This window comes from Oxyura jamaicensis, chromosome 4, assembly GCF_011077185.1.
Source record: "Oxyura jamaicensis isolate SHBP4307 breed ruddy duck chromosome 4, BPBGC_Ojam_1.0, whole genome shotgun sequence".
Classification (NCBI taxonomy): Eukaryota; Metazoa; Chordata; class Aves; order Anseriformes; family Anatidae; genus Oxyura; species Oxyura jamaicensis.
The window spans coordinates 55887932-55911663 of record NC_048896.1 but is presented as its reverse complement, the minus strand read 5'-3'; the positions used below and the strand labels follow the sequence as shown (position 1 = coordinate 55911663).

Below are 23732 nucleotides of genomic sequence, written 5' to 3'. Positions count from 1 at the left end.
CCACCTCACTTTTTCTCCTGCAGTGATTCTTGGGGCTCCATTTTGCTCCCCGGGTGTACAGTGACAGAAGTAACACCAATTTCAAAGGAATTCATTTTGTGACACTATGGGCAAATTTGTAAGAATACAACAAAACCAAACCTGTTGTTGGCTGTTGTGAAGCCACAAAAATTAGATTATGTTGCTTCAAATCAGGATGGTCATGTTTGAATTTTCAGTTACCTCATTATATTTTCAAAATTACATTCAAATATCTCATTTTCACTTCACTGTTCACATGATGTAAGTTATTCATATTCTTTGTCACTTCGTTCACCATTAATGAAAGTTGCATAAATTAGAGGGAGATATTTTGCTTGTAGGACAGTATAATAATTAATTATGCTATAAATAAATACCTTGATATGGCTCGTAATATTTAGATGGCTATAAAATATCCCTTCTGTAATTAGGAAGTGCATTTTTGTGTATTTAAGAAAACAAACAAGAAAAAAATGTTGAGGGACTGCAGGTGGTATTGCCACCCTATTGTAGCATAATAGATACTGACACTTGCATTATTTTTATATATAACTACTGCAATGTTTAGGAACAGCTTTTATATTAATCTAGAAAAGTATATATTTTAACCTCAGAAGTGCCACCAAAATATAGATCTTAAGAAAAGAACAAACGCAGAGATCTAGTCAAAAAAAATCTGCTGCATATAAAGTGTTTCTGTTTTGCAGTGTTCAAAGGAAATTGTTTGGAAAGTGACTTAAAAAAAATAAATGAGCAATTTTTGACCTTTTTCCAAATAATAAAATTTATGAATACCTAAAGCTTTGTTTGCTTGGTCTCAGCTGTTTGCTTGTAAATTTTTCCTAGCTGAGTGAATTCTGACAAATTATTTTATATCAAAGGTATCACATCAAAAAGCAAAGACAAAGATAAAACAACGTATTTCCTTTCAGTTTTAAAAAGTTACATATATGGGACTCCAAGTCCAAATACATATACACATTTATGTGAAATTATTTACTCTTATTCTTGGAAAAAAAATGACCCCCTCACCGGGCCACTCTGTGATATCAAGATAAACTAATGTTATGTTATGTTCTTGCTGTTGTTCCAAGTGCAGTGAGTTGGAACAATGAGGCACTCCCTAACTGTACCAGGAACTTGTGCTAGCTGGAGAACAGACCTGTACAACCTGGAAGGTACTGGAGTTGTACGGTTGGTAGGCAACACGAGAATCACCCAACATGAATTGTGGACAGGGAAAATACTGACTAAAGCCAATCATCTTGCGGTCCTATGAATACTAGTCCTAAGCGAAGAGCCCCTTTGAGTTCTCTGGGACCACAGCAGGCTGTGACCTGGGATCTCCCCTGAGGTGGAATGCCTCTCAGGGCAAGATTCCCCAAGGTTCAATGGTCAACCTCGGTACACACCGATGTAGAAAAAATGAGGAGTTCACTTGAGGCCTGACATTAAAGGCAGAGGAGGGTAAGTAATTCACCAAAAAAGTTCTTGAACGTGCAGCTGCATTTATAAATCCCCAATAATGTGTTGTACAGAAATACCTAATCCCTTGCCCTATAGAAACCACCCTATCCCTTGCTATATAAAAACTGCTAATATATTGTCATAAGTCATGTGAATCCTGCCATTTACAAATCTTTAACTAAGCCACTGTTTTGATTGTAGCAAACACTACTGAATTACTGTGTTAAATAGGCTAATGATTAACTGATGATTAAGTGCTACTAAAGTAAAAATCATGCAGTGTAATTTGTGATTTACCATAAAGGAATTAATAAATCTTCTATCGCTGATACATCAGATCTGTGTAAATATTTCATCCACAACAAATCTTTATGACTACTTTTGAAGTAGTGAAGAAGTGCCTAGTGCCCTTAATCACAAGACAGTCAAAATAAATGTGTGCGTTACTTTGGTTTAAATACTCATCTAGGCTGGTGGTTTTTTCCTGCAACGTTGGTACCTCCTTTTCACATGTATTTTTGTACTCTGTTACAGAAAGAATTGCAGCCAAGTCTGTACTTTAATATTCTGTTTCAAACGTTGCCCAGGTTTCAACAGCTGCCAGTGGTGGTAGATTTCACCTCCCATGGCTGCCAAACTGCTTATAAAGTGATATTAACCCTCTATCCTGAGACAGAAAACAAGGACCGTGATACAGTGACCACATAGATACAGTGTTGTGTGACAGAGACAAGGGTCTGGGAAGAACATGAAATTGTGAGTTCTAATTTTTTATCTTCTGTTAAAGTACTGTAAGATCCTTTGCAGTGGTAAGTGACTCTGAATCAGATCCTATACGTGAGCTAATCAGTGTGGCTGCATTTCATTTCACTGCCTTCTCTGCAGAATGGATGCTGGACCCAAGTGTTGTACCACAGGATACAGTGTGGACAGGACACGGACCTATTAGAACAAGTCCAGAGGAGGGCCACAAAGACAATCAAGGGGCTGGCTGGAGCATTTATCCTATAAAGACAGGCTGAGGGAGCTGGGGTTGTTCAGCCTGGAGAAGGCTCGGGGAGGCCTTACAGTGGCCCTCCAGTACCTAAAGGGGGCCTACTGGAAGGCTGGGGAGGGACTCTATGTCAGGGAGTGCAGTGACAGGACAAGGGGTAATGGCTTTAAACTAAAAAAAAGGTAGGTTTAGATTAGATATGAGGAAGAAATTCTATATTCAGAGGGTGATGAGGCACTGGAACAGGTTGCGCTGAGAAGCTGTGGATGCCCCATCCCTGGAGGTGTTTAAGGCCAGGGTTAGATGAGGCTTTGATCAACCAGGTCCAGTGTCCTTGGCCACAACAAGGAGGTTGGAATTACATGATCTTTAAGGTCTCTTCCAACCCAAATCTGTCTATGATTCTATTTAGGTCCTTAAGTATGTTTTCTGAATCTGGCTGCAATAGAATGTCCTAGCACAGGAAACTAACTGTTATTGTTTACCAGGCTTTATAAATACTTTTCCTGAAAAAAATGTAATTTCCCTGAGAAACAGGATGGAAATGCCCAACTCTAGCTTGTATTTTCTTCAATTAGGTGATAGGTTCATTGCCAAAACTCTCTCATTTAGCTGCAGAATATTCTCACCACTTCACAGTGTGTTACACACACAGAATAATAAACAGCACCCAGACTAATGCAGAAGGGGACAAAAAGAAGATTGCACAGATGGGAAGTACCATTTTCACTGTTGCCTTTGGAATGCATGACCTTTACATAGTTAAGTGATGGTGCCTGAAAACCTGAGAGCACTCTGAAAGCTACTAGGCCTCATCTTCATTTTCTGAATTTTTGAATTTTGACTTTTTGACAAATTTAAGTTTAATTCACAGTAGAAAGGCTTTTCATTGTGAGGTGTCTATGTAGGACTTCAGGATTACAGCTGCCATGCCCTATGGTTATCATAGACACTAAACCCACACTTACCTTCATGGCTAAAATCACCTTCTATTTTAGTTCTGTGCAATTCACAGAGTATTTTTTCAGCTCCTTTATAAGGATATGCTTCTGATGTCACCTGTGCCTAGTACACCTCTCTGTCCTGTCATCTTGCAGCAAACTAGATCTTGCCCCTTTCAGAGATCTTTTCTGTCCTGCCAGCCTTTTTCCATGGCCATTCTCTTTCTTGCTGTTGCCTCAAAAGGCAACTTCTCTTTCCCTCCTGTGTAAAATCCTGTTCAGGCTGCTGAGAAGAGGAGGAATTACACCAAAAAGCTACAGTTTTTTGCTTCCAAATGAAGCAAGTCTTTGGAGTTCTGGTTGGGAGGATACACTTAAGCTACGAAGGTGGAGGGGACTGTGTAAAGATAAGGGCACAAACTGTGTGCTATATAGAATTAGAGTAGCAGCGTAACTGTTGCTGCTCAGGACAGCAAGCAGCTGCTGTTTGTACTTGTCAGCTGTTTGCCTGCCTCCTAAATGGAGACACGTGCCTTTCCCCATGTTGTTCCCACCCTCCCTCTCCCTTCCCCCGTGTCTGAGCATTGCTCAGAAGTGGGCGAGAGAAATCCCTCTTTGTCGTGTGAGTAATTTCCACAGTGGTTTATGTACAAAACATAGTCCCAAATTATTATATAACAACTGAAAGTAAAAGAGAATGGAGGAGGGGGTGGAGCATTTGGTGCTGTCACTAGTGCAAACTTTATTGTAACTACTGTGCCAACTTGCTCCACAGCTTTTCCGAGGCTTGTGAGTATATTACAAATTTTAACATCCTCTTGCTTTTTTTTTCTTCCTTTCTTGTATTAAAAGGATGAGGGAATTCGTACTGTTTGGTTTCCAATTATTTAACATTTCTTAAAATTGTCTTGTAAGATTTGTTAGAAATGTAAAATACATATTTAAGTATTATAGTTATCTACTTAGCGCCTGGTTCGCTGTTTCTGCTGTATGAGAGACATTAGCAAGCAAGGAAAATCGGTGCTAGCCTGTGAGATTTTGTCACGGTTTTCTAATAAACTCACAAAGCAAAAATGAGGAGAAAACAAAGGCACTTCTGTAAGACTAGTGAACATACTAAGGACAAAGATAGAAGGCTGGGAGATAAATTATTTACCATCTTAATGAATACCTTGAAAGAACGTTAAATGTAGACAGGGAACTGAAAATTGCAGTCAAGTGGAATCCTACTGAAAACGGTGATACAGACACAACAGCTGATAGCAGTACACTGGGGAGGTATTAGCTGGTTAGTAAGCCAACTAAGTAAATGCATTCATGAGTCTGCTGTTAAAATAACTCCTTCTGCCTAATGAAATCAAAAGGAAGGAGGAAATGGACATTTGGGGAGGAACTTGTGAAGGACTATGTTTTTAAGACCTGATAAATTACCTCTGTAAAACCCATCAATAGGAAATCTTCCTTAGTGTGCACAAACACAGTGATGATTTCTTCTGTATACAGCAAGTATATTTGTGCTACTTACCCTTAAAAGGGTCTGATATTGCAGAACAAGCTCCTGATTATAATTACTATAGCATGTTTTGCTCTATTTTCCAAATAGTCAATATCATAGCAATTCCTTTGCCCATTATGAATGTTTTTACTTCTATTTACATTTACCCATTAATTTGACATGTGCTAGATAAATGGGAAGATTTCACTCAACTAATTTATCCTGGAACAAGATACATAATTATAGATCAACTTAGTATAAACAAATCATCTTTCTAAACAAATGGAGGCATCAAATTCAATCCTTTGGAGCCTATTGGACTGTTCTAAACTCTAAGAACATGTATGACTTTATAGCCTGTCACAATTACTTTAGCTCTGCAAACTCAATAAAGGTCACCTTTGCCAGCTCTTTGGAGTGTAAGATTCTGTATCCTACTGCCTTTAAAACTTTTGGAATTCCTTTGGGAAAAAAATATTATGGTCAGATCCATTCTAAGGCATCCCAGACCTTCACTGAAAATAGAGAGGGATTGCAGAGGACAGAGATACAAGCTGATAAGGAGTAATTAGGTAGTATGAATAATATAATGCTAGATTTGTTTTGAAGAGTGAAAAGTCCCATCTCACTTCAGCTTGCCTAGAAAAATACTTGGCTTTGCAAGAAGATAAACATCTTCCAGGCTGTGGCCAGTAATATATTAAATACAAACTTTTTACTGGCAGGTGCAGGACTCTCACAGCCAAATGTTTCCCTGTTCTCAGAGGGCTCAGCTTTATGCAGCCAGCACAAAAGGAGGAGAAGAATCTGGGAATGGCACGCCCCTCTGTGAGATGTGTTCTATCAAAATAATATGCTTTATGGTGAAAAGTAGGTCATTTCTGCAGGGAGAGGCTAGCACAGGGTACCACTTCCAGGAATCACTAAAGCACAGCAGAGTAACAAACTTGTTACTCTGTGAATAAGTACTGATTTTTATCCCTCTCATTCTACATGACAAAGTCTTGTCACTATACCTTTTCTTTCATCACTGTAACATCAGTAGAAGCTAAAACCAAGGACAATAAATACACTTGCATTCATGTTTTTCAAGAGGTCTTTCTGTACACTTATAATGAAGAATAGTCATTTTAAAGATTATTTAAAATACATCACTATAATGCACAAAGAATTCTCATGTTGTCAATTTTCTAGAGTAAATGTATAGTGTGTTAAGCAAAACAAGAATAACTCAAATATGACCATTCACTGCACATGTGTACTAAAATATTTCTGATTTTCAGGAGTATTATTTCTTTACTTTCTTTGGCAAAATTTGCAGTGACTTTACAGGGAAAAATGCAAAAAGGGTGCAGCACAATTGTTTTTACTCTTAATATAACCTTTTAGCTCTAAGCAGGTATGCGTCTTAGTTTTCTGCAGAATCCCAAAATTGTGTATTTTAGTAAATGACAGCAGCTTTTCAGGTTGCTTTCTTAAAAACAACAATATTCTAACTATCAGGCCTTGCCGGACAAATTGGAATTATATTTAGGAGCTGCAATATTCTGAGTCTCTTGATGTGGAGAAGGCAAACCTAGCTTTTTTTCTATTAAGCTAGCTTAACATAGCTTAACTTTATGACATATTATCTATAAAGGTAATTTAACATTTTAAAGGTAATTTAACATTTTAAAGGTAATTTAACATTTTAAAGCTAATGTGAACATTTTAACAAAGTTGTTTAATATCACTGTCATAGATACATTATAACCAGTGATTATGTTCTTTCCATTGTCCATCAGGACATGATAAAACATACTGTGCCTGAAAATAGAAATCCAAGGTGTTGTCATAAATCTGTAAGTTTGAAAATTGCTCAGAAATGGAGAGGGAAAGACTCTACTATCTGTTACTTATTATCTGCTATTTATTATTCAGAGAAATGTATATGAGGCAGCATCTTAGTTTTTGACAGCATTTCCCACACACTTTATTCTTTATTCTCATTCAATCCAGATATCTGATTCCCATTCTAAAGACTTTTTTAGGACAGGACTCTGGGAATAAATATTGACATATTTGCAAACAAGTGACATACTTTTCCCCACAAAGACCAAACCTTGGTAGAAAGGACTATTAGTGGGTTCTCATGGAAATATTTGCTCAAAAGTCCATTTTGAGCAGGAGTTCAAAGGGATAGAACTATATTGCAAGTCCCCATTACCTAAACGAACAGATTATTCTTCCATAGGCAGAAGGACCTCCAATTCTTTATCATTAATCCCAGAACAATTTACCTTCTCACTGTTTCAGTGCCAAACAGTGAACCTTAGCTGCTTGTGCCCATTCTCAAAGGATCCTGAGTAATGAAGGTTCTTCTGCTCTTGCTGGGTCAGTGCTGTTCCCAGGACTGGTCCTACAATGCCATGCTCAGAATGAATCTGAAGGAAGAAATATTGCAGAAAGACAACCTCATCTAAGCTGTCTGAATAGTTTTACTGTAAGCAGAGATCCCACCTACCCAGGGCTGAGGGCCACCTTTTAGATAATATTCTATGTATCTCTGTGAGAGGTCTGGTTTGGGACTTGCTCCACATTATGTAGCTGATCAGTGCTATAGGTCTTGTTGTTCACCCATCCATCAGGGTTCATGGACAGATGGGGCTAGTTTTTTATACTGTGATGACAGCACAAATAATTCAGGCACCTCAGCAGCAATACAAGGTTTCTGACTTCCATTCTAAATTACCATACCAGTGTTAAATCAAGACATGGATTCTTTTTTTATTGAAAAAATTAGCGAAGAGCACCAAAAAAAATTTGGAAGCCAGTTATTTGCCAGCAGGAGATGTAGTATATAACTAACTGTTATTCTTGCTGATAGGTTATTATCAACGGGTAACAAGCATTGTTACAAACCATCTTACAGTATTTCATGATATAACGGATGAGGTATGCCTATAATGGTAGCAAAGAGCAATCACTCAGACACTGTTTCTACTATAGCTGCTATAAATTGAAAACTATAGTTTAATAGCTTAACAATTAACTCTAGTGCTAATGCCCAAAAAACTACCAAAAAAGTCTATTTCCTGCTCACCGATGAACTGTTTTTAAAAGCCTGCTTCATAAAAATACCTGTAGACTAGAAGGTTTGACCTTATGACAGCTAAAGATCTTATATCAAAGTTGCACAATTAAACTACTGATGACTAGAAATTATCATATATTTAAGGTGCCCCTTTTAAATAAAAATACAAGTGAAACAAAATTGCTGGATTTAATTTATTTTTGAGTAGAGGGATATTATGAACAGCTTAGCCAAAAATGGCTCCCACTGTACCTTTCCCTGGTTGCAGTCTTTGCTGGAAGTCTGAGAATGTCAGGTGTTTAGTAATTTTCTTCCCTACGGTTTTAAAAACAGATCTGGATGTTGTGGAGAAATTTGTTGTCTATGCTGGGACAAGGACTTGAACTCACTGGTAATTTCAGGTTATTGTTTCCCACAAATCCTGTATGTGCAGATACAAAATATGACAATGCTGTTTTTGAGGTAGTGGTCTCGCAAACAACTCATCCAGTAGAAGGCCCATTTTATGTAAAGGAATAAACAACACTGACAGGATTTCACTCCACATATTTTAAATGCCATATTAACAGTTAATATGCTGCTAACTATTAATAACATACTACCAATTCTGTAGGCAACATGATGGAAAACCTCAGTGGCCTTCCTTGATACTGCTAGTTAAGAATTATAGCACCTATACCAGTGGTGCCTACTTGTACCTCTGGCAAGTGACAAAATGTCATTGTTTTCCTGGAAGGAGAAGTAGAAACCTTACCTGCCCTTCCAGGACTAGGGAGAGGTATTGCAGGAAAATGGAAATCTATGCTCCTGACATCTGAAAGCTGCAGCTGGTTATTGCCACCAACCTGCATGTAAGACAAAAAACTTATCAGCAGAAGCACACTCTTTCAAAAATAACTGTATCTGTCTGTATAAGCCATATATGTCTCTCCTGAAGAGATTCTCTCTCCTGAATCTCACATGGCACATACAACACAGCTGAGTTATAAGAAGCAGTCAATGTGAGTTTATGAAAGGCAGATCCTGCCAAGCTAACCTGATCTCTTTCTATGACAAAATGACCTGCTTAGTAAATGAGGAAAAGGTTATGGATGTTGTTTACCTGGAGTTTAGTAAGGCAGTTGATACTGTTTCTCACAGTATTCTAGAGAAACTGGCTGCTCATGGCTTGGAGAGGTATACAGTTTGCTGGGTGAAGAACTGTTTGGATGGCTAGACTTAAAGAGTTGTCATGAGAGTTCAATCCAGTTGGTGGCTGGTCACCAGTGGCATTTCGCAGGGCTTAGTCTTAGGAACAGTTTTGTTTAATGTTTTTATCTGTGACCTGAATGAGGGTATTGAGTGTACCCTCAGTAATTCTGCAGATGATACCATGTTAGGAGGGATGGCCGATCTGCTTGAAGGTAGAAAGGCTTTGCAGAGGGATCTGGATAGTTTAGATCAATGGGCCGAGTCCAGTCGCCTGATATTCAACAAGACTAAATGCTGGGTGCTGCAATTGGGTGCTGGTCAACAACTAGCTCAACATGAGCCAACAGTGTGCCCAGGTGGCCACAAAGGCCAATGGCATTCCAGTGTGCATCAGAAACAGGGTGTCTGGCAGGACTGGAGATGTGATTGTCCACTTGTAAGCAGCACTGGTGAGACTGCACTTTGAGTACCGTGTTCAGTTTTGGGCCCCCTCACTACAAGGACATTGAGTTGCTCAAGCATGTGCAGAGAACAACAAAGCTGGTGAAGGACTAGAAAACAAGCTTATGAGGACTGGCTGAGGGAACTGTGTTTTAGTCTAGAGAAGAAGAGGCCGAGGGGAGATCTCATTGCACTTTACAACTTCCTGAAAGGAGGTTCAAGATTGGAGGGTGTCTGTCCATTTTCTCAGGTGACAAGAGACAGGACACAAGTAAATCATCTCAAGTTGTGCCAGGGCAGGTTTAGACTGGACAGTAGGAAGAATTTCTTCACGGAGAGGGTGGTCAAGCATTGAGACAGGTTGCACTGAGAAGTGGTGGAGTCTCCATTCCTGGAGGTATTTAAGAATTTAAGAGATGTGTGGACATAGCACGAAGGGACGTGATTCAGTGATGGGACTCAGTAGGTCAGGCTGATGGTTGGACTTGATAATCCTGAAGGTCTTTTCTAACCTACATGATTCTATCGTTCCATTGATGATGTATTCCCAGCTTGAATGTCATACTAGCTGCATCAGTTTTTTTTTTATTATTATTATTTTTTAATGGACATCTGTATGCCTATTATAACAGAGTGCTTGTAATGTGCTTTTTAAGAACATGGGAATGGGAGTCAGAGTAATCTTTTGCAGGCTCATCTATTGTAGCCTGTGGTGGAAAACAAAGTATGATTTGTCTCCTTGCTTGAGTGTACTTTGATAATGCTGTAGTTGCTAGATGGAGTTTCCCTTAAAGCTGTTTCTTGGCAGTGTAAATAGATCAGTGTTTCATGCTCCTGAGGCTAGATGAGTTCTGATACTACAGCTACCATAATTAACTGCACTCAGGGCTGCTACATGCAGCATAAATCACCAACGTGCAGCAAAGGGGAAGAGATGGAAAGCAACACTGGGAGCCATCTGGGATTGCACTGCTCCCTGTCCTCAGTCAGCCTAGGGATTTCAGGAATTGAACTGGCCCTGCAATGACTAACACCAAACACTGGTGATGGCAAAAATCAAATGGATTGGGGTTTACATGCTGCCTGGGTGCTTACAGCTTTCTTCTACTCATTTTTTTAAATTTTTAAATCTTTTAAAATTATTTTTAAAAAGTGTATAGCCTAAGTCCCACTGTATCTTATAATAGAGTAATTAATTGCATGGAAACAGAAAAATATAACTGTACCCTGACTATAGTATATATATATAATGAGAAAAATTAGATATTCTTCTTTTGTATGCCTCCATGTCTGATTTACTGCACATTCCCTGCAATGTGCTGTAAATGCAGAATAATTAATTTTACCTTTTTTTGCTCACCCTTTATGGCACTCAGCAGCACAGTATCAAGTGGCTTTTTGAATGTGAATTAGTTCATTTCCTCAAAAACCCCGAAGTAAGAGTTTTATTTTATAAATGGGAAAACAAAATAGATGAACCTAAAGATTTAGGGTCTGGTATGTGATACCTGGTGTTGATTTTTTTAAGAGATTGTTTAGCATGCCCTAGGATTCTCTGTTTATATACAGCCCCAAGTGTGTTCTGCTGTAGCTGTGATAATTCTTTTTTTATTACTATTATTTTTTATTTTTATTTTTTATTTTTTTTGAATTAAGCTCTGTAGGTGGCACTCATTTCTTCAAACTGTAGCTATCTGCACTGGAAAAAACTCCATCTGAGCTAGCTGACTATAAGGACTAGAAATATATGCCTGGGGAGCATCAGGCATCTCATCCTAAGGCCAGATACACAAAGCAACTTAAAATCAAGATTTTGTGTAGGAAGGAACTTGGAAAATTGTTGGCACTTGTGAAAAATCTGGGTTAAGAAACTTGCCCAAATCACATGGAGATGGAGAGATGAAGTCAGGGACAGGACTCAGTTCTTTGGGGCTATATTCAACTGCTCTTGTCATCAAACCTATGCTTTTCTTCCTGTAATCTAACTCTTTTTGTACACATCTTTTTCCAAATGAAGACATTGATACAGTCTCTTTCAGGTGCTTGGTCTGTTCAATAAACAGAATCCATTATTTTCAGAAATCCTGTGAGGGAAAATGGAAATTGTTACATCATAGTGTGATTAAAGATTTAATACCTTTTTAAAGTTATGAACTCACAGGAAGGCAATGAGCAAAAAATTCGGTTTCAATTTCTGGAGAACAATATACTTTAGAGTTCATAAATCCTCCCACTTCACTTACAATGTGAGTAAGGACTCCTTCCTTTCACCTCCCCCTGTCTTAATTTTTATCTGTGCCTCCATTCAGTTATGTTACTCAAACTCCAGTGTTGTGTTACATGCAGCATCAATGATTTTTGTTCCTTTACCACATTGTTCCTGCAGGATACCTTTTTGTATACCAAAATTTCTGCTTGCCTCTCTGAAGCTGAGATAGAGTACATTGATTGTAAAAAGACTGCTGGAGACCAAGTACTCAGTGCCAACAAATCTCTTCTGTAATTATGTAAACTAAGCCACTCATGACTTGGCCAACTTTGTGCAGATTTTCTAAGCTGCCAAACTTGAACACATTACTAAATAGCACAGCTTTAATTAAATAGTTATAAACATTTTCTTTAGTATCAGAGAAAAAATGCACATTTCTGCTCAGTTGTTTTTGGAAGTGACTGAATTACTTTTGATGGGACTTAGAAAAAATCACTAGCCTGAAGAAGTAGTTCAGCATAGGCAACTCCAGCTTTAACAATTCTGGCTTGACCAAAGAAAAAAGCAACTGAAACAGTCTTATTGTTTGAGACCCAGTTGCAGAAGGCCTTGTCAAAACTGTAGGCAACAGCCCATCTACACATACAGAAATATTTTAATTCAAGGCCTAATCTTGAATATTGTACATTGAAAGAGGCATCTGCGGATCATCTCTTCCAACCACCCACCTAAAGCAGAGCTAACTTCAACATTAGAGCAGGTTGCTCCAAGGATACCTCAGAGCTTCCACAACTTCTCTAAGCAGCTTCCTTCACTGTGTAACTGCCCTCACTGTGATTTTTTTCCTCATTCAGTCAGGTTTCCTTTGCTGTATATAAGGGGAAACTGTAGTTGTTTCCTTCAGTTCTTTCACTGTACACCTCTAGGAACAGTTTAAGTCTATCTTCTCTATAATCTCTATTTATGTAGTAGAAAAAACAAACAAACAAACAATTAGATCCTTTCTATCCCTTCTCTTCTCCACATTGCACAAAGCCAAGTCCCTCAGGCTGTGTGTTCAGCCCCCAAACCATTTTAGTGTCTGAGTTTTCAGTTTGTCAACCTCTCTTGTACAGTAGGGCCAAAGCTGCACCCAGAACTCCAGACACAGCCTTTCTCATGTGGAGCACCACTCCAGAAACATAATGTTTTTGCCTTTCATCTTCACTTTCCATTAGATGCTGGGTAGTTTAAGTATCTCATCAGGATCAGATGTGCAACTGGGAGACATCTTCCTTTGTTTAAAGACAACTTCATCCAATCCCTTGATCAGGCATCTTGTAGCAGATACTCACCATCACGTCTGCATGTTGAGTTCCTTCTCTTGTCAGGTCTCACCCTCCTTGTACATCTCAGCTCCTTGTCCTTGATCCATTCCTATACACAGCATACAGTAAGCCCTTTGCTCTTCTCTGCTCATCTTTCCTTACAAGCCTATATCCAGCCATTGCAGCACTCTGGTGATGTGAGCTGTTCCACTACATCTCCTTCATGCCAGCAAGGCCATCATCCTGTGGCTGTGTGTGGATGGCCAGTTCCTCCCGGTTCTTTCCCAAAGCTGCATGCAGAAGTGTACAGGTACTTGAGGTGATCTCTTGACTGCCCTGTTTATACAAGTGGAGTTTAAGAGCCTTCTTCATCACTCTGTCCCATAAATTCCCAGTCTGGAAAAGTTTAAATAAAATTTAAATCTCAGGAACAAAGTTCAATTATGAGACAAATGAGCATAAAATCAGATTTTGTTATTTCACAGGCTACTTGTACAATATGGAAAACAGTACTAAAAGAGTAGCTTTTGGAGACACTTCCTTGGGACTGCTTTTATCAAAAATGCAAATACTAATGTCCAGATAAATTGTACTTTCAAAGTACCTTCATCCTTTTCTGCTGTATGCTGTGAATTCAAAATCCATTGTCTGAACAAAAGAAATTACTAATTTCTCTAACCCCAATACCTGCAAGACTTGAAAGTGAATCTAGAAAAAAGAGAGTTCTAAAAGAGAAGGAAAATGTTCTAGTAAATTTTAATTGTTTTGTCTGTAAAAAAGGTAACAAAAAGGCAAATGAGCTAATTCACTGCCATGATACCTACTACAAAAACACTGTTTAAAAGAAGGTGCTTAGTGGATTGCTACTGACCTGTTCTTGTTTCCATATGGTTTGCTTCATTTATTCTTTTATAATTCACCATATAAAATAAGGAGAATGAAAGTAAAATTGCATAGCTGGGCTGTATTGTATCTACATAAAAGGAAACAATTAAAAGCAATTGTCATGCTATATTGAAGTAATCAGGGTACCTCTTCCAGCCTTTTATAAAACATAGAATTATAGCAATGTTAATGGTCTTAACACTAGCTAATTTGGCTATAACTTCTGTTCTGATTGTCATCAGAAGTTAGAAAAAAATATCCTTTGATATCCTCCTCCTCGATATTGCAGCATTCAAAGTTATCAGTGTAAGATGGGTCTCTAGTATGTAGAGAAAAATAACCCTTTTTGAAAAGACACGTCTTGTGTTTTTCATTCATTTCAAAGATTTCAAGGGGGCTTGAAAAAGTTGTGAAATTTCAGCAGCTTCCTGGTCTCAATGCTCTTAACAGACAGTCTGAGAGCCACTCAAACCTTTACTGCAACATTTAATATGCTTATTTTTCCACCTCAAGGTCCCACAATGTACTTGCGTGATTAAGATTCTGTGCTATTCTGAGTAATGTCCCAGGAGGCAAGATGCTGGGGATGGCATGGCCAACACAGAAATCTGCTGGAATGTGGAGCAGGCTGGAGAGTCAGGTAGGTGCCGTTTAAAAAACATGACATTTTATGAAGTCTCAGCAAAGTTTTTAGTGTTATTTTTATAGCCCTACAAGAAAAACAGGTAATTCAGCAAATTTAAAGCTTGGAAACATTTCCAGGATTTTAGATGAGGCCACTAGAACCCTATAACTTTCTGTTGTGCTTTTTCCATTCCCTGTTGTCTACTTGTACCAGAATTAACTAGTAAATAGCCTTAAGACTAAATTTTTTTAGATTTGTGGGATGTTTTTCTTTCTTTCTTTCCTCCCATTTTATTCTTTGCAGAACAAGTTCTAGCAGACCTTCTCTCTTGCCTGGACTTAATGATTGTGTCTGTAGCTGACCTTCTACGACATGTGATGCCATAACTCCTGACCTTCAAGCTTGTTCTGTATGGGAGGAAAATCCTGTCAAGTGTCCAGGCTTTGTAGTGCTCTTCAGAGTTTCTCAAAACACTTCTGGATGATTCTGTGTCAGTTCTGTTTCTAGTATGCAGTGCCAGATGACCGTAGGAGCAGGAGATAATAGCATTTTTCTCCCGTTGGCTGAATTTAGGTGTACTCTGAGCTAGAATACTGCATTGACCTGCTTGTCATGAGGCCTTTCAAAATTATACCTTGTTATTGTGCTCCCACTTCTACATCTCCTTATTTTTGGTCTGCACATCTACCATCTCCTCAACATATTCTACCTCTCCATGCCAGACTATAACTCCCTGAGTCTTTGCCTACATTTTCAGTCTCTTGCCCATGATCTCATACAAAAATGCAGCTCCTAGCACTTCTCAGATGTTGCTGAAGATACTGTACGATAATGATGGAGCAGGTCACGTACCAGTCATTAGCAGGTGCAAGATACTGCATGTTAGTTTTTCTACAATGACTGCCTGTGGCACATGTGAGTCAAATTAAGGTTATTTACTGTTCTAGGCCTGTAAACAACTTCAAATGCATCACAAGCAAATAATTCCTTATCGATGCAGATAATTTCAAATACAAATACACACAGTGTTATTTTGACAATTGTATTTTCCCTCCTGCTCTTCAAGAATATAAAAAACTATACTGGGTCTGGCTGGGATGGAGTTAACTTTCCTCACAGCAGCCCATACAGTGCTGTGCTCTGCACTTGTAGCTAGAACAACTTTGATATTGCACCAATGTTTTGGCTATTACTGAGCAGCGCGGGCACAGCATCGAGGCTGGCTCTCCATGCCCCATGCCAAAAGCCAGTAGGATGGGTGCGGGCAAGAGGTGTGGAGGGGAAACAGCCAGTACTGCTGACCTAAACTGACCAAAGGGATATTCCATATCATCTGACATCACATTCAGCTACAATAGCCATGGAAGGGGAAGGAGAAAATGGGGGGCCTCTCATTAATCTTGTTGGTCTTCTTGAGACATCACTACACATATTGAGACCCTGCTTCCCAAGACATGGCTGAACATCACTTGCTGATGTCAAACAAAGAATAATTGTTTTCTCCTTTTGCTTTTGCATGAGCTATTTTTTCTTGTATGAGCTTTAATTAAAAAGCTCTTTATCTCAACCTGCAAGCTTTCCTGGTTTTCACTGTATTTTCTTCCCCTGTCCTGTGGAGGGAGAGAGCAGTGTGGTAGAGCTTAGCTGGCTGTTATCCATAGGTTAGTGCCTGGTGCACCTTGACAATAAGCACACAGTTGGAATCCACACGGAGGTCTTTCAATTAAATAATTAATTATAGAACTCTGCAGAGTCCGGTGCTTGACAATCTCTCACAAAGCAAGCACTCCTCTGACTTGAATCACCATTATTTATAGACGGCAAACATGTGAAACCATCTCTCTGGCTACTTTTAGGTTGTCTGCCTTAGCTGGCCTAACTTATTTTTACTGAGTTTGCACATGCAGAGGACCAGCATGGGGGTGTGGGGGGAAAAGACACCAAATTCTACATTTGCATATATTAGCATTTTGGTGTGCTTTTTAAACATGTTAATGACCCTTAATGAGCAAAAGGTCAGTCTGGAATTTTCCTTCAGCAGTTTTTCTCCTTCTTATCTTTTAGCATTCATCCCTTATCTCCCTTGCTTCTGCTAGCTCAAGGCTACCAGTTTCCCTGTTTTCTTCAAGGTTTCCTTGCTTTCTTCAGCCTAAGACTACATGCCCATTGGCTTTTAAACCACCACAAAAGCCATTACTCATGTAGCAAGATACGGAAATAGTACTGCAAGATTATCTCAGCAATCACACTTATTTTGCCCTTTGGACATCATAATGTTGCCTTCGTTGTAACTTACCAATTTCATCTCTTTGATACTTCATGATAACTTCAGAGGCCTCCTGTCTTCTGGAAGTGATTTTGTTTGCTTCCAAAGCCAGTGAACATTTTAAAATATAATTATACCACTGCCCTCTTTTAAAGATACATGTGACTTTGTTCCTATAACATTTATGTTGTTACTTTATAATCTCTTGAGTTAATCATTTTATGCTATTATTCATATTTATACACAGTGAGTGATGTAGCTATGCAGGTAAAAACACCCACTAAGGATATATTATTGTGTAAATGATTTTTAAGGATTAGTAGATTTTTAAGGATTTGTAGATTTTTAAGGATTTGTAGATTTTTAAGGATCTGTAATAGATTTTTAAGGATTTTTTTTTTTGCTTTAGATTTTGAAATGATTACTAAAGATTTGAACTGGATGATGCTTTTGTAGTTAAACTATCTTCTCACTTAAAATACTCTCAGAAGCTACTACACAAAATCTAATGAAGAGTATTCTGATGATGTTAGAAGTTTCAAAACAGTTTTCAATGAACAGTTTGGAGAGTTATTAGTCATTATTTATCAGTTATTAGAACAAGTGGGTCATTGCAACTTTACCAGAAATTTAGGAAACAAGGTCTGTTTTCCAGAAATGAGGCCAACTTTCCATTACCAGAATGGCTTTGAATAACTGAATCTCTGTCAGTTGGCTAGTTTGCTGAGTTACCTCTATATGCTAGAAGAAAAGATACCATAAAGTTAGTATTGAGTAGCTGATCTTTGGGAACTTTACAGAGAAGCAGGCAAAAAAGATATTTACCTACAGGCTCACAATCAGTTACTTACCCTGAGTGTACTAAAGGGTGCTTCTGCATACAAATGAACTAGCTTTGGTCTGTTGCTGTATGATACTGTTAAACATTGTTGAAGAAAGTGGTTGTTGTTGAGCAGATTTCTGAAAAAAGCTTTAGTCCTAAAATTAATTGTTAATATGAACAGTTAAAATAATGTAAAAATGAGAAAGAAGTAAATAAAGTACATTTCATCCAGTGTTTTGTTCCACTGATTCTAACTAGTAGCTCTAGTAGAAACAGAATTTTCCAATCTCTTAAAAGTTTATACAATAGTTTACCATATAGTTTGAAACTATGACTTTATATTAAATTAAACATTAGCTGATTCATTATTTCTACTGTAATGTTCTCTGGTTTAATTTGAAAGCTCAAAGCCCGTAGAGGATTCCCTCCCTCACTTTCACTGGGGGACTTGAGGAAAATTTCATGTTTTCATTTTCTATGCCATTCAGAGAAAAGGAAGTTGTTTAGGCATTTCTCTAAAATGCTATTATCAGGTATACTTGAAGAGTTATACATGCATTTACTTTATCTTCATGTTTATTTTTGCATTGTAATTATACAAAAAATTCAGTGAAAAAGATCACTGAAATTCCACCAGTATATACCATACATTCACTCACTTACAAAAACAAAATACACCAGTCCCAATCTTGTTAATTTTTCTTTTATCTGAAATAATGCCTGTTCCTTATTCATCTCAGCCTATTTGGCTACTGAGGGAATAGAACTCAAGAGCTGTGTAACTCTTGACTTCTACTGGTCAGGATACAGTTCTGTGAAAGACATCAAAATAAGATGAAGAGTGCAGATTTCAGTTTCTGCTGTTGTTTCCTGTCTCCCTTTGACTCCCTTTCCATCATTAGTACATTGACAACCATCTTTTTTTTTTTTTTTAAACGCTATCAACTTTAGGTTTGTAATGTTATACAATTTTTATATAATAAAAAAAATTTTTTAGCTAATTCATGCTGATATTTGAATGAAGTTTCATATGTACTATTTTGTTATATATTTGTAATCATCTACCCAGTTGTAAACAAAATTTATTCTACTGTACCGTAAGACTACCAAAGCTGGTTAGGAGATGAAAGCCTTCAGAAAAGCTCCCAGCATATTCACTCCCCTTACTTCCCCCCAGTGTTATTTGTAAGACAAACATCAACTATGTAATTCTTTAGTTTAAGAGCTAAAATTTATAAATGTTCAAAAATAGAAAGAAACTAGAGGTAAGCATGGAAATTAGTTTGCAACTTCAATAGGCATTTCTATGACCTACTACATGTTTTTAATGATACAGTCTTGGGAAGTGACATAGGCTCCAACAGTGCAGGGAAGTGTTGGTTACTTTCTGAACAAGCTGTCTGTTGGAAACATGCCTCTAAGTTGTAGCTTTCCTTCAGTGTTAGCGTAGGCTGCAGGCTTTCCTTATATGATTATGTGCTCCAGGATCCTCAGTCCTTCACAACTCAGCAGCCTAAGCCTCAATCTTTTTTTTTTTTTTTTTTTTATTCTTCCTCTGCAAAAGTGAATTAAGGTGCACTGTCTCTCCAAGCTATCCAGCTCAGGATAGGTGAAGGAAGAAAGGTGAAAACAATGGAACAGACATTCCAAACCTGATGAAAACACAACTTTCATCACTGTTGCCAAGGAGAAATGGACATTATACAATTATTTTCTATTTCCTAGCTCCTGAGTGAGGATAACAAACTCCCTTCCTGTGAAGAGCATTTTCAATTTCAGAATAGGCAAATCTCTATAAAAAGATTATTATTCCTTTTCTTACTTGCCTTTTCTTACTTACTTGAAAGAAGAAAGGAGCCTCTGTGAAAAAAGAGACGTGCATAGAACACTGAGACAGTACTGAGAAACATAGGAACACGCAGAAACAGTGTCTGGAATAACTGCAGAAATGGATGGTCCTGTGGGAGAATATGCTGATAAAAACTCCAGCCTAGAAAAGCCCTACAGTCTAAAATTAATGGTACATACTGAGAAGAGCTGTACATGGCTCCGCACTCAGGCCACAAGATGATGAGTCACTAGCAGCCCCACCTCTTTCCCTGCTACTTGCCTTTCTGCATGTATGTCAAGGACATCAGGTAGAACTACTATCTTTATAAGTAACGTAGACTAACTAAAACCCATGGCCTCAGTACTTGCCAGCAGACCCACTATGTTGGCATTGTTGCATCTGATAAAGTTTGAAATTTTTATTCTTACAGGCTGATCTTCATGGCGCAAGGTTTGCACTGGGGGAATAATAATCCATCTTGTCAGGATACTGGATCTCAGGGGCAGGGGTGTGAGATATAGCAGATGCTTGAGCCTTAGAAAACAATGCAGATGGACTGTGAGACCTGATGGTGAATTCAGACAGAAATCCCAATGTCCTAATATAGATTGGTGATCCTGTACAAATCCATCTATCACCACAATTGTAAATTTTTTTTAAGCAAAGATTTCAGCATCTGCTTAACTGCGGTATGTAATTACACAACTACAGCCTTGGTGCTTGATCTGTCAGCAGCAAAATGGCTACTTAGGGATTAATAGTAAACTATGCCCTTGAGTTGGAGCTATCTCCTTGCTTTAATTTCTAGATTGTCTCTGAGCAGATTTTTATTATAATGAGCTCCATTTCCTTGCCACATAGTCATTTCATTATAATATCACTACCCAGCACAGCCTTGTGAGTCACAGATCTTTCCCAGTGTTCACTGGTAGTTTCCTGAGCCAAGAAATAATTTTCTCCTGAATGAAGTTGCTCCAGGAAAAGTTCATTCACAACTCTTTAGTTGGAGGAAAGAGAAGAAAATGCCAGCGTGGTAACTTACTTGCAAACCAAAGAAGCCTCAAGTGGAAGTATATCAGAACTTAATTTATTTTGAAGAAAACAAAGCTTCCTCCCTAAATACAATCCAAGAAGTTTCCCTTCAGTTCCAGAGAGGTGATTCTTGAATTCTTTTTGAAGTGAAAATAGGATTTTCTTGGATCGACTTCGATCTCAAAAAGCCTAATGGTTTCTAATAGATAACCTGCAATGAGGGAGAGGGGAAAAATAAAAAAAGACCATTCGGTATCATTTGCATGTACTGATTTAAAGAAAAACAGCTATGGAAATGCAGTTATTTGAAATGAATTATGTTATTTATACAAAAAATGAATACATCTCTATATAAAAAGACATTGTCCCTGCAGGTATCAACAGCTCTCTTGGCTATGCTACCAGACAATTTTCAACTAAACTCATAAAGCACAGGTTGCTTTGAAAGTAATTGTTTCTACTGCAACATAATACTATGCACCAGACCGTTAACGTCTCATGATACTCTTTGCAAAAGTAGAATTGGTAGCTTTAATGCCTTGACTAAATCCTAAATGCCTTGACTAAATTTATATGGTCAAGTAATTTCTCTCTCTTAAGTCCCAAGTATGTGCTTCTTCTTGTCTCCTTCTCACACCTTCAAGCAAATTTTTCTGCAGACAGAAATCTTTATTTATATGCTTTGTACACTTCTGTGACCCTCGGTCTGAAATTTTGCTTATTTAACCAGTTGTAAGTATTCCCCATAAACAGCTGGCCACATAAAAATCAGGAGATAACTCCCATGACTTTGGATTTCCTCCAGAAGCTGTATGGATAACTACATGATCTTAATTTTCTGTATTTTTTTTATACTATGTCCAGACAAACACAGTATTATTTAATTGACTAAAGCTTTGAGCATGCCATTGTGCTCATTTTGTTTCATACAAAGAGATGTTTCTCACCACATACCGTTCCACATCATTAGAGACTTGCCCCATTTTTCTGCTCTCTTGCTTCTATTCAAAATGCTGAAGTGCTGTGCAATAATTTGGCTGATCATAGACTTTTGCAGCATATTTCATTGGATTTAATCTTTCCAAGATACACCTCTCTGGGATATTAAAGAGGTCTGATTTTGATGTTCCCTGTAATGAATACTGTGAATTTCATTTTGCAATATGATACTAATGTAAGGAAGAGATGACCAAGTAATACATGAAAATTAGGATCCTGAATCACATTAATCATCTACAGTCTTCTCCTCTCATCAGCTGTTGACTTGCAGATAAATTTGTCAATTTAATTTGAGAGGTATGCACTAACATTTTGAGGTTCTTAAATTTTTTTTTTTTTTTTCTGGTAAAGAAGCAGTCTTTATTTGCTTTATGGCAGAATGAGCCTTTCACTTCACTTAATATCATTACACTGTTAATTAGAAATCATCTGTGCTTTCACCCTCTGAGCTACCATTCTTATTTCAAACATGAAGATCTGGGATGCATGTTTTTTTTATTCCACTGTGGATATCTCATGGCTCTTTTTCTCAGCTTTCAATGTCCCCTCCAAAAAAATTAAGTTTCCCAAAAATGCAGATGATATTTAAAAAAGAAAAATTCCATACACCCAAAATAATCTCCCCTTTTCTTCTAAAAATGAGTTCCACACAGAGGTACAGACAGTTTGCTTCAGCTGAGCTATTATCTGATAGTAATTACACTGATACTCAAGTAAATAATTATCATATAAAATTACCAAAATCGATTCCTCTTCTTCATTTGACTTTAAAAATGACAAAAATCAGACACTCAGAGCTGGCTGTGCATGAGTGAAATTTTGCTAGTGAAATTTTAATGATAGTTTGGAAATGACTCAATAAGTATCCACTAGCTTAGTTTATCTAGAGGAGGATAACCAGTTAATCAGTTTTCAATGTGAGGTACAATAAACAAAAACAGCTCTGGGAAAACAGCTGAAGATTCCTGGTATTTTCTTTCAATCACTTTGAAGTCCTGTGCCTGCCTTTTCTCACTCAAGTTTAGCTCCTGCAGACCCATGCAGGACAAGTAAAGGCAGGTAGGAAAGCTAGAAAAACATACATCTGATACATCACATAAGAGATGGTTACAAGGGATGGACTTTGTGTCATCCGTGTCATCCACGTCATCCCCCCCGCCATCCCAAAATATTCAAACCCTTTAATATCCAACTGAAGTTTTGATAGATAGTATGCTGCTATCAAATCAGACTGTTGAAGATAATTTACCCAGACCCAAAACATAGCTAGCAAACAGCTAAACAGATCTCATAGCTCTATAAATTCTATAGAGTTTTAGATTAGTAAAGGGATACATTAAGCTATTCTACTTTGCCTGGTACATGAATCAAAGTGCTTAGTTCTCTCTGCTAAATTACATAGTTAAAATGTTCTTTAGTGCTGCATTAACCCTTTTGAAAAATACAAGACTATATATATACAACAGTTAACAACGTAACATGGAAAGAGTCCAATTCAGAGTGAAAGACACAAACTCTCATGAAGACTGTGTAGATAACTTTGAGATTAAAAAGATTTTAGTGAGTCAGTTCACCATTCATTTTCTGCAGAAGTTGAAACAAAAGCTTATCACAGTATACTACAGTAAAACTTGAAGAAAATACAATGAAAAAATATGAAATTTGGCCTGATTTTGGGAGAAATCTTCACTAACAACTTTATCTCAACACCCTCATCCTTCCAGAAAAGCTGGAATTTTTCAATGTAAATTTTCAAGATGTGATTTGGGGTCTAGCACTCCTGAATGATAAAAGAGACAGGGTAAGTCTCTGCCCTCACACTCCTGTTCAATGAAGGGAACTGGCTTATCCCTCCCACCAGAAACATAGTGTATGAATATATGTGATGTACATGCTGGAGCTGACAAAGATGGGAGCTTTGTTCTGATCGGTTCTCTCTAGCTGACCAGAACACAAAACAAAGTTATTCTCTACTATATACATTTAACTTTAGCTTTGTGAAACCGGTTTTCAGCTGTTGGATACCTGAAGATATGTACTACAGAGAGCTTTACTCATTTTCCTACTTTCTATTATTCCATATTTGAATACACTTGACTTGTGTTTTGTGTTCAAGAAACCCTATGCTACTA

At 37.8% G+C, this 23732-nt stretch overlaps 1 protein-coding gene and 1 long non-coding RNA gene across 5 annotated transcripts in view; one reads left to right on the top strand and one right to left on the bottom strand.

Moving 5' to 3' along the window:
• The first annotated feature begins 3936 nt into the window (after window positions 1-3936).
• The window catches only part of IL15 (interleukin 15), a 39670-nt gene continuing 19874 nt past the window's right edge, over window positions 3937-23732 (top strand). Inside the window, exons 1-3 of one of the 4 annotated variants that reach the window (XM_035323461.1) lie at window positions 3937-4040; window positions 9961-9966; window positions 14538-14664. In XM_035323461.1, coding sequence (XP_035179352.1) covers window positions 14602-14664 — 63 coding nt within the window. In that variant the 5' untranslated portion in view covers window positions 3937-4040; window positions 9961-9966; window positions 14538-14601. Of the gene's footprint in view, window positions 4213-9960; window positions 9967-14335; window positions 14340-14536; window positions 14665-23732 lie in introns of all 4 variants that reach the window. The other 3 variants (XM_035323462.1, XM_035323463.1, XM_035323460.1) reach the window with 3 other exon arrangements.
• Window positions 10774-23732, bottom strand: part of LOC118165455 — a 77297-nt gene continuing 64338 nt past the window's right edge. Inside the window, exons 6-11 of the long non-coding RNA XR_004750049.1 lie at window positions 20612-20812; window positions 19575-19696; window positions 18398-18550; window positions 17767-17893; window positions 16946-17014; window positions 10774-13535 (exon numbers count right to left, since the gene is read on the bottom strand). This is a non-coding gene — a long non-coding RNA (uncharacterized LOC118165455). The remainder of the gene's footprint in view (window positions 13536-16945; window positions 17015-17766; window positions 17894-18397; window positions 18551-19574; window positions 19697-20611; window positions 20813-23732) is intronic.